At 34.3% G+C, this 12,790-nt stretch overlaps 1 protein-coding gene across 2 annotated transcripts; it reads right to left on the bottom strand.

Moving 5' to 3' along the window:
- Window positions 1-206: 206 nt before the first annotated feature.
- LOC112025056 (probable sphingolipid transporter spinster homolog 2) lies at window positions 207-12,450 on the bottom strand. Of its 2 annotated transcripts, none has more exons than XM_065780660.1 (16): window positions 12,114-12,450; window positions 10,942-11,073; window positions 10,405-10,506; window positions 8,253-8,357; window positions 7,576-7,651; window positions 6,425-6,499; window positions 6,082-6,184; window positions 5,860-5,919; window positions 4,828-4,903; window positions 4,587-4,684; window positions 4,313-4,389; window positions 4,012-4,125; window positions 3,446-3,565; window positions 1,851-1,979; window positions 1,020-1,098; window positions 207-460 (listed from the first exon to the last, which is right to left on the bottom strand). In XM_065780660.1, the coding sequence occupies exons 1-16, from the start codon at window positions 12,236-12,238 to the stop codon at window positions 345-347; spliced, it is 1,587 nt and encodes a 528-aa protein (XP_065636732.1). In that variant the 5' UTR covers window positions 12,239-12,450; the 3' UTR covers window positions 207-344. The 2 variants fall into 2 exon arrangements, with proteins under 2 accessions (XP_065636732.1, XP_065636730.1); XM_065780658.1 differs by having other exon boundaries at window positions 4,828-4,909; window positions 12,114-12,448.
- Between the last annotated feature and the right edge of the window lie 340 nt (window positions 12,451-12,790).

Raw genomic sequence — 12,790 nt, forward strand, 5'->3', positions numbered from 1 at the left:
TATTTTTTCTTCTTTTTATTTTTTAAAAATACATTGACCGTTAGTTTTTAACTCCAAAACCACTTTGAATTCAGGTCAGTTGATTTCCGCATAAGTTGACCTGAACACTGTAATGTGCATGAGTTGTGCAATGTGCACAAATTGTCAATTTTCCTTGATGCCAGGGTTCAGCCTTATGAGATATGAATGATTAGTAATGAAAAATATTTAAGCAAATCAACTTGCATGTGATTAAATGCAAAACATTATTTACATAAAAGAAAGACATCATCAACCAAAAGTTCATCCTAACTGAAGGGAAAAAATAAAAATAAAAAGCAAAAAAATAAAAATAAGGAAAAAGCTTAAGATTGAGCTGAAGATTCTTTTCTCTCTGCTGTCTTGCTTTCGAGCAATGGTGTTCTGTTGACTTCATGCTCACTTTCTTCATTAAATCTATCCACGCTGTTTAGAAATACTCCTGTAGTAGTACATATTGGTTACATAATTTCATGGGATCCGAAAAGTTTGGCGTTATTTGTCTATGTAATTATGATACTTAATTACTATCAAATTCGGGTAGATAAGCTAAATTTTGAATGACTAACAACCGATCAAAGAGTTTGGTATTCAGGTAGATAAGCTGACTTTGAATGACTAACAACCGATCAAAGGCTTTGGTAATTGGTGTGTGCGCGTGTTTCTGTTTGTGCGCTTCTTGCTTGAGGAGAATGGTGGCATGTAGTAAACAGTCACTATTCTGAGTTTGGCATGCAAGGACCCTTTCTATAGAAGTATAAAACAGAACAAACACCCACAAATTATTCTTATTCATGCAAATGTTCGGAACTCTTTTCTAGTAACCTATAGATCGTCACATACAACATCAGCCTAGCCCGCCCACTATTTACTTGCAGAATTTACTGCAACATCATTGCCCTCACTAAAATGCTGTCTACTAAATGAATTGTCAACTTGAATTCTTCTTTGTAGGAAAAGGAAGAAAATAGAGAAGGGGAGAATAACTAACAAGAACTTACCAATGAACCAAATCCCAGCTGCTGGGAACAAAATCGATGTTAGAATAAGAGCAGTCTCCCTCCAGTTGTGAATATGATCCTGCATGATTATTACAAAGTAAGGCCAGTAAAATGACAGTCTACTATCAGGACTTCAATATCATAAGACCTTGATAAAGTGAACTCTGCTGGGAAGAACGCAGTAAGCATATAACATTTAAGGAGAATATGTAACACAATCATTGTTTGAATGACAATGGAACACACCGAAACTTTAAAAGGAAATTCCCTGTTGTGTTTAAAATTTTATGATAATTATGATAAATGCAGCCTTTAAACTATTTGGGCATGAGATTCAAAAAGAAAGTTGACAATCCATTCTCAGTGGACACCAGAAATTGTCCAGCATGATTGTTGTGGCAAATTTGGAGCAAGAGGATAGAACCTTTGAAATTGGAATCTAATTTTGCAGGTCTTTTTTTAACTGAGTGTCCTTGGACTGTGATAGACCATTAAATATGGGTGATTTCATAGATGCATTGTATTCTTGAATTAGTAGGGTAATTTTGTCACTAATGTAATCTATAAAAACACATAATTGGCTATTATCCAGACGGGACTCTAAACTGCTAGTATTTAATTGATTATCCTTTTGGCTGTATTTTCCTAATTTGTAATTGAAAATAACACTTCTAGATTGACCAGAAAACTAAAAATAGACTACAACACTCTGAACTGGCATCAGTAATATCCACACTTGAAACCAGTAAAAGGGAAATTGTGAGTCCCTAGGGTCTCAACAAAATACCAATCTCCAAAATTTCATAGGCACAATAATCAAAGAAGGCAAACCTGGAGAACTCCAACAAGAGGTGAGGACGGAACATCTCCAAAGAGGTGAGTTGCAACAGTACACATAGCCATTGACAGTGGCCTCAAACTTGGATTCACACAATGGAGACATACAAAGTTTACGGGTCCCTGCAAAAGAAAAGATAGTGTTCCTGTAGAGTGAGCATTCGGAATTCCTGGTTTATTCTTTTTTCCTTCTTTTTTTGGTGCCAAAAAGTTGTATACAATAAGGCCTTTCAGATTGTATACAAAGAGATATCATGAAAATTTCTTCTAAATCAGATGTACTTCCAAATTTAATACTTCCAAACAAAATCAATTTGTCTGGACAAATATCATTAAGTTACAGATATAGGTTAATTTTTCAAGGGGAAAAAAATCGCTCACCATAGTTATGACAGGAAATGTCAAAAAAAATTTAAAACAGAAAACCTATAAATCCCTCAAAGGTCAATTAACATTGATGCAAAATATATGGTATATCCTAACTGTCATAGCATATGCCCTCAACTCTAGGTCAAATTTTTAGCAGCCTCACCTGGAACTATGATCAAATAAGTAGTACATTGATCATGGGATTAGAGAAATCAGACGAAAGGTTATGTTGAGGAAAGTTACATATGGGTTGACCCCCAAACAATATATAATATAGCCAGAGAGTATCAGAGTACTCTGATTCTAGATTAGGTGAATCAGAAGGGAGAGACATTACAATTTGCCATTTTAAATTTTGTATTCTAGGTATATCAAGAGGGAGCGGCGTTACATTGGCCATTTAAGTTAAGGAAATTTTTCTTATAGGTTGGCAAAAGGAGAAAAGACTAGATGAATGTTATGGCACCATGTGGATGTTCAAATTTCACACTTAGAGCATATTAACTCTTCTTGTAATTATTTTATGAGAAACATCTTATGTTACCACTTACAATGATGCATCACAACCATGAAGTGAAAAGTTATAACTTATTTATGACAAAGAATTGCTTGATGTAGCGTATCTTTTCCTTTTCCACCTTTTGATTCATTGATTTTTTTTTTTTTGGTGTGCATTAGATTTTCTTATCCATCCATCTCAGAAAGGACAGAGAAGAGGAAGTGAGGAGGGGAGGCCACCTATTTCAGTGAAAGTCCAAAAAGGACAAACAAATTACCTAAGCAGCAATTTAGAAAACAATTGTTGGCAACGTTGAGCATTGAGGATGATTAAATCAAATTTACATGTACCAAAGAAGCATGACACACCCATCATTACAATATCCTTTTGTAGGATAATGTGTATCAACATTGAACAATTTCAGATAGACTAAAGCTCAATAATCTAAATTACCAATTAACAGCAGGCATAGGTGAAGCATATTACATAAGATCGCTAACAAATACGTAAGTTTGTTGAGGGTTTAGCTTAGGAACTACATGCTTAAAACTCAGCTAAAAGTTCAATATTAAAAGTAAATTACAAGCAGATCATATAGTCTGAATGTTCATAAGATGCATTTAATTTTACTTCCCAATCAGTGACGATAAAATAGCAGCATAGCCCAATTTCAATGGCGCAACCAAACAATAATAAATCTATTTTGCATCAAGGAAAATACCTGAGTGGCAAAGACGAGAAATTCACCGACTGCAAAAAAAGCTAGGAAAAGATACATGCTCTTGAAACAAAAGGCACCGAAGCAAAACGCCGCTCCAATAAATGTTGTCATTGAAAGAAGCTGAAAAAGGGTCCAAGGTAAGTGGCAAAGGCAAGGTGAAATTTTTTTGGCATGATGATTGTACATAAAGACTAGCAATATTTGAATTGTATAAGGCCATCCTGGAGGTTTTCTTAATTCCCAAAAGTTATCTGTACAGTAAGTGATATAGTATTATATCCAGTCAGACTTCACTGGATCAGACTTGAAAATATACTAACAAAAAAAGAAATAAGAAGTGACATAAATCTTATTTCAAGACAAGCCAATTAAATTCACAGCATGCTCAACTGTTATAAGCTTCTGTACTATGCAAGTAAAATTGCCTCATGAAATATATTTGATTATCTCACTCTTCCATGCCCAACAGTGACAGCCTAACAAGAAGAAAATAATGTGCTAATCTTTAAGAAAAGTATCAAGGAAGGTAATCCTAGATCATTTTCTCTAAACTCAACAAAACCTACCTTAAAAGCATTTGGAATGGTGTTGGTCATAAAATCAAGAACAAAGCCTCCAGTAATCGTGCCCAATATTCCACAAACAACTGTAATCCCTCCAAACATCATATCTGCATTGCTCTGCAAAAATTCACAATTATATCCAGTGCATCAAGACCATCAAATTGTATCTTGGTACTATATTGTTTATAATTAAAAAGTATATTTTATTTATACCAATCATGTGAAGTAAAATGAAAGTAGCATTAAACAAGGTTGTATTGAATGATCTAAAATTAAAGACATCAGATCAAGCGCAAGAGCTTACCATGTTATATATATTTTTACCAGCCTTAGGCCCCCAATATGAGTATGATCCTATGACGAAATTGTATGCTACGTAACCTAAGGGTCATTTGGCGTCAAGAGAATTAGTATTTAAGAAGTGAGGAAAACAACATGTTTAATGAATCAGTAGATTCGAAAGATCCCAAAAGAAAATGATGACTTACAAGGATGAATAACATTTCAGGACAACAAACTGAATTGAAAGAATGTAGCTACATATGCAAGAAGGTAGGTAAAGCAGGTGAGAAAAATACCTAGAACATTAGTGACATACACCTTATCAAGCATGAGCACTTTCATATCTTTCATAAATCTTACAAATTGATTTGAAGTTTTAATTGCACCTTTCACTCTGCCATAAAATAAGATCCAAGAAAAAAAATCAAAATATATTCACATATATAGGCAGGTGCCGTACACTCTTTACAGGTAGTATATTAACCACGTTCAAAAATTAATAACACATCTAGTAAGCAGAAGGATGAGGCTCCTCACTTGGCAGGTTTGTACAACTTCTTATCTCCAAAATCTTCTTTCGTAGATGCTGCTCCACCATTGCCAATTTCAACCTCTGTATCTATGCATTGAGAATCAAAATTTAATTATTACAGCTGATAAAGAGAACTACCCTTATAAGAAACTAATTAACAGAGCAGATAACTGATCTAATTGTGTATAAGATATATTATCAATAATTTTAACTAGAAAAGAACCAAGGACTAAGGGTTTATTTGGATACTACTTATTTTGCTGAAAACTGAAAATACTGTAGCAAAATAATTTTTAAATGTGCGAATAGTACCGTGAGACTCATTTTTAATGAAAGTTTTATTGAAAAAAGAGGTTTGTGGGTCTCGTGAACAGTGCAAGAGACCCACTGGAAATGCACTTCGCAGCTGAAACGCGCTTCTCCCAAAAAAATAAAAAAAATAAAGGAACTCAAAATGCAGATGCTGGCCTGTAGACGCAATCCAAACGCGTACTAAGTAAAGGAATGACATGAAATCGTCAAAATTTAAATCTCTCTTAAAAAAAAAAAACATATTTTATGCCCTTCTGTATCTAAAAGTAGTTTATCATGGTTGAACTTTGCTATGCTAAGTGGAGTAAGTAGCTTAATACACCAAATCATTCCTTTTCAAATCCAGAACATGGAATCCATAAATCAACCAGCTGACTTCAAAAGAGATCTGGATTTCCTCACCAGTGAAGCAATCCTTTCTTAAGGTGAAGGTGAGATTCAGACTAGCATAAATTTCATCATAAAAATTCTTTAATTACAAATTGTTCTTGAAGCTTAAGGTATCAATAATCAGTAAAATCCTAAATTAAGACATTTTATGCAACTATGATCACATTAAAATCTTGATGTTAATCATTGATGCAGGCTCCATATATATTGTACAGTTGGAATATTATCAGTGGTAAGATGTTCTGCATCTAGTGAATGAAGCATATTACAGAAACGTAAAATATTAAAGCAGACAGTACATAATTCCAATTTGTTAAAATCATAATATGCAGTACCTTCTGAGGCAGCTGTCTCTACTTGTGTAAATGCTTTTTTAGATTCAGCTGGAGCAAAGCCTGTATCATAAATTGCTTAGAATCACAAAGAAAATGCTGCCAATGAGCTCTAGCTCAACAGGCAGCTTCTCCCCTTGCAAGCACTAGGTGGAGGGTGTGGTCATGAATTCAAAATCCACTGGGTGCATATCAACAACAACAACAACAACAAAAAACATGCACCTTTCAACTGAAGAGGCTTCATAATAAAGCCTAGAACAACAAAAGGAAACATCAAAATTGCCTCTCCCCAGAATGCATAACGCCAACTGAAATGATCTCCGACCTATATTTAAAAAAGGGGAATTATATGGTCAATCTGATAACATTGGGGCAAGCAATATAAAGTTATTAGGAATGAGTGAGAACTGGAAATCAGAACATAAATTATAGCGGCAGCTGGAAAATGGTCACAAATGCATACAAAGTTATTACAATTTTACAATTACATATTAATTGAGATCATATGTGAGTGAACGTGACCACATGGACCTCAGTCATATAGCAATTGGGTAAACAGACTTACCAATCCTCCATAAATATAGCCAATTGCATATCCAGTTGGTATACACATGTAAAATATTCCAAGCCACGCCGTTTTCTGATACAAATACAGGCTATAAGACAGGTTTCAACAAGATCAAAAGTAAAAAACAACAGAATGATTACGCCAAATAGAAGATTCATTGCTAAGGGAAAAAGGACACAAACAATCAGTCAAGCCTGAGAATATATCCAAAAGCTAGTGACTTTTGAAAAAATGAGTTTACAAGAAACATTACCATTTCGATAGATTAAAGAATAATACATTACTAGATCTACATTAAAAAGAGGATATAGAAGCCCTCTTAAGTAATATTAAATGGCAGCCCCAAATTCCACCAAAACATCTAACTCCCATGGCAGACCAAATCATCTACAAGCACTCCACTCTAAAGGAGAAGGGAATCTTAGAGATCCCCTGAAGTAAATGAGAATAACAAAGGGCCTAACTTGCTATTTCTAGCCCCTAACAATAATATTCTTGTCTTCTTTTGATGACAACATTTTTTTTTTTTTGTCTGATTATTCCTCTGGTGACAAAATAAAGCATCCGGATATAAGAATCTTTCCCTAAACATTCAAAAAGGGAAAGAAAAAGTTCTTATAATTCGATCATGTCTAGATCCCACTGGCTTCTACAAGACCTAAAACATTGGTGATTTAAGCACAAAGAGAAGACTTCCTATCCCATCCATATTCCAAGCTCATAATCAGAATTGACAACTCTAACAAACATTTAAATATTTAGCACATCAAAGTCTAGACTGAAAGTGGCCAATAAGCTCTGGTTCAAATGGTACTTCTTCAAAGAATGGGTGAAGGGTGTAGTCATGGGTTCAAAACCTAATGGGTGCATGCATAACTTACTAATAAATGAAAAGGTCCAAACTGAAAGAGCAGCAAAATTTCAGATGGTAGATAAAATATAACATGATCAAACCAAAGATGCTAAAGGGAACTAGAGAACATGAAATTTTTAGAATGCTTGCACACCGTGCTTTGACCTCGATTTGCCATAGAATCATTTCATCCAAACATTTAAGGAACTTAATTGGTACAGTAGACAGCAGACACAGCACACATCATACAAATTCAAAATTCCAAGCATAGACAAAAAAGAGCGAAAAAAGAAACCTGAGAAACTGGGGCATTATCATCAATGAAGGGGGCTGCAAGACTTATAAATGATGCCTCACCAACACCAACTAGCCTACAAAAAAAAAAAAAAGGCATTATAGTGGCTCATAAACTATATTAATTCAAGTGTTACAAAACCTTAATACTTAAGTAACCAAAGAACTACAAGGAAAAAAAATATATAAGATGAGTTGAAACACACACATGCACACGCACAAACACAGACATATGAATGTGTTCAATAGCTGGGGCATGATTATCAATAACTGACAATCATTGATGCTGTAACACTTATAAATGAAGTAGGGATGGCAAAATGTCCCCACTCAGTCCTGACTCCTGAGCCAACCAACACTGCCCCATCCTGTGTGGGTTTTCCCCACCCTGACAGGGAATGGCCAGGGGCAGATTTTTCCTATCAATCCACCCTGCCCCACCCTGAAGTGTGCGTCTAAATATAGAATAAAATATAATTTCCTCATCAACAACAACTAGCTTACCCAAAAAATAATAATAATAAAGCAACTCATAAAACCATATCAATTCACGCATCACAATATCCCTAACTACTTATGTAACCAAAGAACTACAAGGAAAATATATAAGATGAATTGAAAGAAAAACACATGCACACACACAAAAACATGTATATAGCCAATGAGTAAGCAACTTACATGCGAGCGATTGTAATGGACCAGAAATTCCATGAAGCAGCGGAACCAATTACACCAATAGTCCAAACTGAAAGTCCCACTCCAATAAGCCGAAATGGATTGACACTGCAAAATATCATTTAAAAAAAAAAACAAGCACTCGTTCAGAAATAAATTAATGAGGGCAGCCAGGAATCAAACCTTTGGAAGATAAAAACAAAATTAGAGCTGAAAAAATAAAAAAGCTTTCTCTCTCTTAAATCATTATAGAAAAATGTGACAAAGCTATGAAGTAGTAACTAGGAAGCATTGAGACTTCAAACTGGTAACCATATCTGTTTCAGACATGAATCTGATACGGATGCTCTTGGATACAGCAAGATATTTCTTTAACTTTTTTATTTTTCTCTTCCTCTCACTCACTCACTTTCTCTCTTCGAAATCAATAGCTCTTTAGTTGGCTTTATTTTGTTGTTTTTATAACTAAAAATGTTATTGAATTAGGAAAAGAGGTTGACACACAGGATGTGTACAGTCCCATTTCAAATACAAATCACAGAGAAGAAACTGAAAAATCAACAAAAGACATCAAAGGAATGCCACCTTGTGCACTCATCCAACGTACAAGAACTGCAAAATATGCTCTTTGATTACAAAGGTAGGACAGTCAACTCCATCAAACACCCTCTTGTTCCTTTCATACCACAAAATTCCACATGATGCAAAGAGGCATGGCTCTCCAGACATTTTTAAAGCCTTTAAGCGTTTGTTGTTTATCTTTTAAACTAAAAATTAGCATAATATCTATTTAAAAATATTTATTTACAAATTATTAGAATATTGGTTAAGTGAATAAATTCATCATTTCCCATCAGCTTAAGCTTTTATGATTAGTGGTAGTTTAACGCATATTAATAAATTAAAATATCCATGCCACATTGTATTCTAAATTTTCAAGAATTGACAAATAGTTGTCCATTTATATCCCATATACGTATCCCATATACGTATCAATAACCACAAAAACCAAAAGGAAACTCAATTGATTGCATGAAAGTCTGAACTTACAATCCAGGTCCGGTAAACTTAAATGAATTTATACTGCATGTAATACAAAATCTGAGGAGATGCCAAAAAAAAACTTCTTCTCTTTCTTCAACCATAGTAGATTAACATGGCAAGGCACAGTGTAGAATAGTAAAAATGAATTCCACAACAAGTTCAAAAAAATTTCTGCCTCAATTATATATTCAGACTTGTCAATTTCAAGGATTCAAATGTGAAGAGGGATGAACAGGACCCAAGGCATAAAAACATAAATTTCCTTATATTCATGTTTAAAGCCTCTTTCCAATTTTGAAATATTATTTTTATGCATAAGAACTTATTATAAGCATCATTGGATGAACTACAATTTTTATGGGCAAGTATCAAGGCAATAAGATCCTTCCCTGCCCCAAAAGTTTAATGTATTTTAACAATATCTGCGCAAGTAGCATGATGATAATGAATGCCACAATCTCTCATGATCAAATTCCACATAAATTAGTATTCTATCATTTTGACCCCAAGGTTCCTCTATCAAATGGCAAAGCTAGATAATAGGAGTACTGCCAACACCAAATGGTTGAATTACATTGACAGAAATGATTATGGAGATGACACTGGGAATATGTTTTTCTAAAAATTGTGTTCTTAGGAACTCGTGACTTTCCACAAATTTAAAACTTCACCACAAACTTCCTGTATAACAGATTTTGCAAACAGTTTCATGAATAGTCAGATCATTTAATCTATATGGCATATTTGGTATTTGCATATTAATGATAAGATCTTCTCTTGGTAATGTTTGGTAAACTTAAAAGAAAGCATTGGACAAGATAAATAGATGATAAAGAGAATAACATAAAAGTGGAACACAAAACATAGATTTTTAATTGGCAGCCATGGCAAATAAGAAAGATGCATGGAAATATGGAATCAATTCTTATATGCACCTTATAATCAGCAAAGTAACCCCCCCCCCCCCTTTTCTCCCTTTCTCCAAAATGGAGGTATATTTTTCATTTATATTGAATTCTGTTTCTTATCTTGAGTCTTTTTTCCCCCTTTACCCTTCAATGAACTATAGCAGGATAGGTCGGTGATCAATGCAAAACAAGATGGTTATTACCTCTTTGCTAGTGTTGCAAATATGGGGGAAGCCACAAGAAGTCCAACCATAAAAGCTGATGATATAACTCCATCTTCAAAATTGCTCAAGTTGAACTGGCCCCTGTGTACAATAAGGAATTGAAATTAAATCCAGGAAATTTAAGCTTCTTGAAAAAGTAAATGTCCCATAATTTTAGTGCTCAAGCAAATGTCCCACGAATGAGCATAAAAAGTGGATAAAACACTCGGCGCATCCACCCACCTAACCACATCCAAATAGATACACATGACCTCAATCAGTTAGTCCCACTGCAAGTGAACATTAGTTTTACACCACATGAATGTAGTATGTATGCACACAAATATGACTAGAGAAGAAGTGAAGTAACAAATAGTATTCTCAACCCCCCCCCCCCCAAAAAGAAAACATAAAAATAAAATAAATAAAAAAAAGATAAGAAGAAAGGGAAAATGAAATAGAATAAAGGTATGTCAAATGCTAGAGAGGAAAGCTTAGTTTCACAGGTTCAGATGAAAAGACCCAAGTTAATCTTACTGTATTCCGGTACCAGGTGTGCATGAACCACTTTTGTTGCAAGTTCTTTCGCTACCATTCACACCATTACTTGCTATTGCTCCGCGATCCAAGTAATTTATCAAGTTAATCACACAAAAGATAAAAAGTAACCTGCAAAAATGACATAAACAAGTCTATTACATTGTGCGATGAACAACATGAAATAAGGACCATAAAGCTTGAAACTTCAAGAGATTTTCAACCCAAACTCAGAGTTAAATAAAACAAGTAATAGGCATAGACTCAGACACGAAGGTCGCGTAACTTTCCTTTTTTTTTTTTGGGGGGGGGGGGGGGGGTGTATAAGAAGCCAGGGTTACACACATGCCAAGCTTTTATTTGATTGTCTAAATCACCCTGCCTTTCAATATCAAAAACATAACAGCTATCATTTTGCCACTTAAGCATCCACAGCCAAGCTACTTGAGCTGATGAATTAGAAATTAAGTAAACAAGAAGTATCATTTTCCTTTAAATCATTAAATGTTCCATTCTGTAATCTACCGGAATAACTTTTTATCAGAATCAATAATGAATATTCAGAACACTCTATCATCCTGAAAATGGGACTTGAAAAACCTTAAGAAAATCATCTTTAGTAAAGAAACAAATCAACATGTGTTCCAACCCATCCATGTCTATGGTAGAAAAGATGCAAAGAAAACACGCATAGGCAAATGTGCAATGAGATATCAAATCATAGCCAAATTTTTTGTATTTAATCGATGCTCAGTGACCAATTTGATCACAGAAGAGTCTGAATTTTAATATCAACCCTATAGCATCTGTGTTTCTAAAGTACTCCATATATAAGAAATTTCTAACTGTCCCATTTCTAACTGTCCCAACTTACTGTATTGGACGAACTTTCTATTCCCTTCAAGGAATATTAAACATTAAAACGTACAAAAATCCAGCAACATCACACTTCCAAAGTTCAAAATTTGAAAATTCTGCGCATTGACATTGGCTTCCAGAAACACTAATACAATTGAACCAAACTGACCCAAATGAGCAAATTTTCTCTACTATTTTCTAAACAACCAATACACAAAGAAAACCCACAACTCTCAATATCAAGAACCCAAAAAAAGGTCTCTCTCTCTCAAAAAAAAAAAAAAATTAACACACACAAAAGCACAAGAAAGTACCTCTTGGGTGTGAACCATGAAGGAGGAGTAGGAGCAGTTTTAGGAAGTTCCAAAACCGTGCCTTTCCCATCAGCCAAAGGCTTAGATTCCTTTGCAATTGTTTGTTCTTCTTTCTCCATTGCCATCAAACAATGAAAGAAAGAAGAATTTTAACAGTGAACGATTTACACTTTGATTTTATGAATAGTAGTTTTTGGTTGGTAAAGGTAGAATGGAAAAAAAAAAGATTTGGTCGTAGTTTAGCGTCAGCTAACAGCTTCTTCTTGCTGTCAAATGATTGGGAAACAAACAATGGAGTGTGTTTATATAGTAAAGGGTGTCGTTGTGGGTTGGAAATTGATGACTTTGAATTTATTGTTCGATTTAAATAAGGAGTCCGAGGAAAAGAAGGGATTTTTTTTTTTTTTTGGTTAAAATACTTATTAGTCGTACATCCCAAAACAAACACCAATTCCAGACGGAATATCCTATAAGTTTGTTTAGATATTTTTGGAATTTTTTTTCTTGAATGCTCAAGCTATTAAATTTGGTTTAAATTTGAAAATATCATCAATGCCTTGCTATATTATATCAATACTACAACACAAGCCCTGGCCAAATAATACGAGTCCAAATCTTCTATCACATTTTTCCTATACCACTCTATACTCCACAAATTAAAACTTGACATGTGGCCA

The sequence above is a fragment of the Quercus suber genome, unplaced genomic scaffold (assembly GCF_002906115.3).
Source record: "Quercus suber isolate HL8 unplaced genomic scaffold, Cork oak 2.0 scaffold_14, whole genome shotgun sequence".
In the NCBI taxonomy this organism is placed as follows: domain Eukaryota; kingdom Viridiplantae; phylum Streptophyta; class Magnoliopsida; order Fagales; family Fagaceae; genus Quercus; species Quercus suber.

What these genes read in the sequence shown, in the direction of transcription:
- LOC112025056 (XM_065780658.1), bottom strand. Translation starts at nt 12,238, where the DNA reads ATGGCAATGGAGAAAGAAGAACAAACAATTGCAAAGGAATCTAAGCCT. An exon ending in ACACCTGGTACCGGAATACA is followed by an intron (nt 10,507 to 10,941) that starts GTAAGATTAACT and finishes TATTGTACACAG; the next exon opens with GGGCCAGTTCAACTTGAGCA. An exon ending in GAAGCCTCTTCAGTTGAAAG is followed by an intron (nt 5,920 to 6,081) that starts GTGCATGTTTTT and finishes TTTATGATACAG; the next exon opens with GCTTTGCTCCAGCTGAATCT.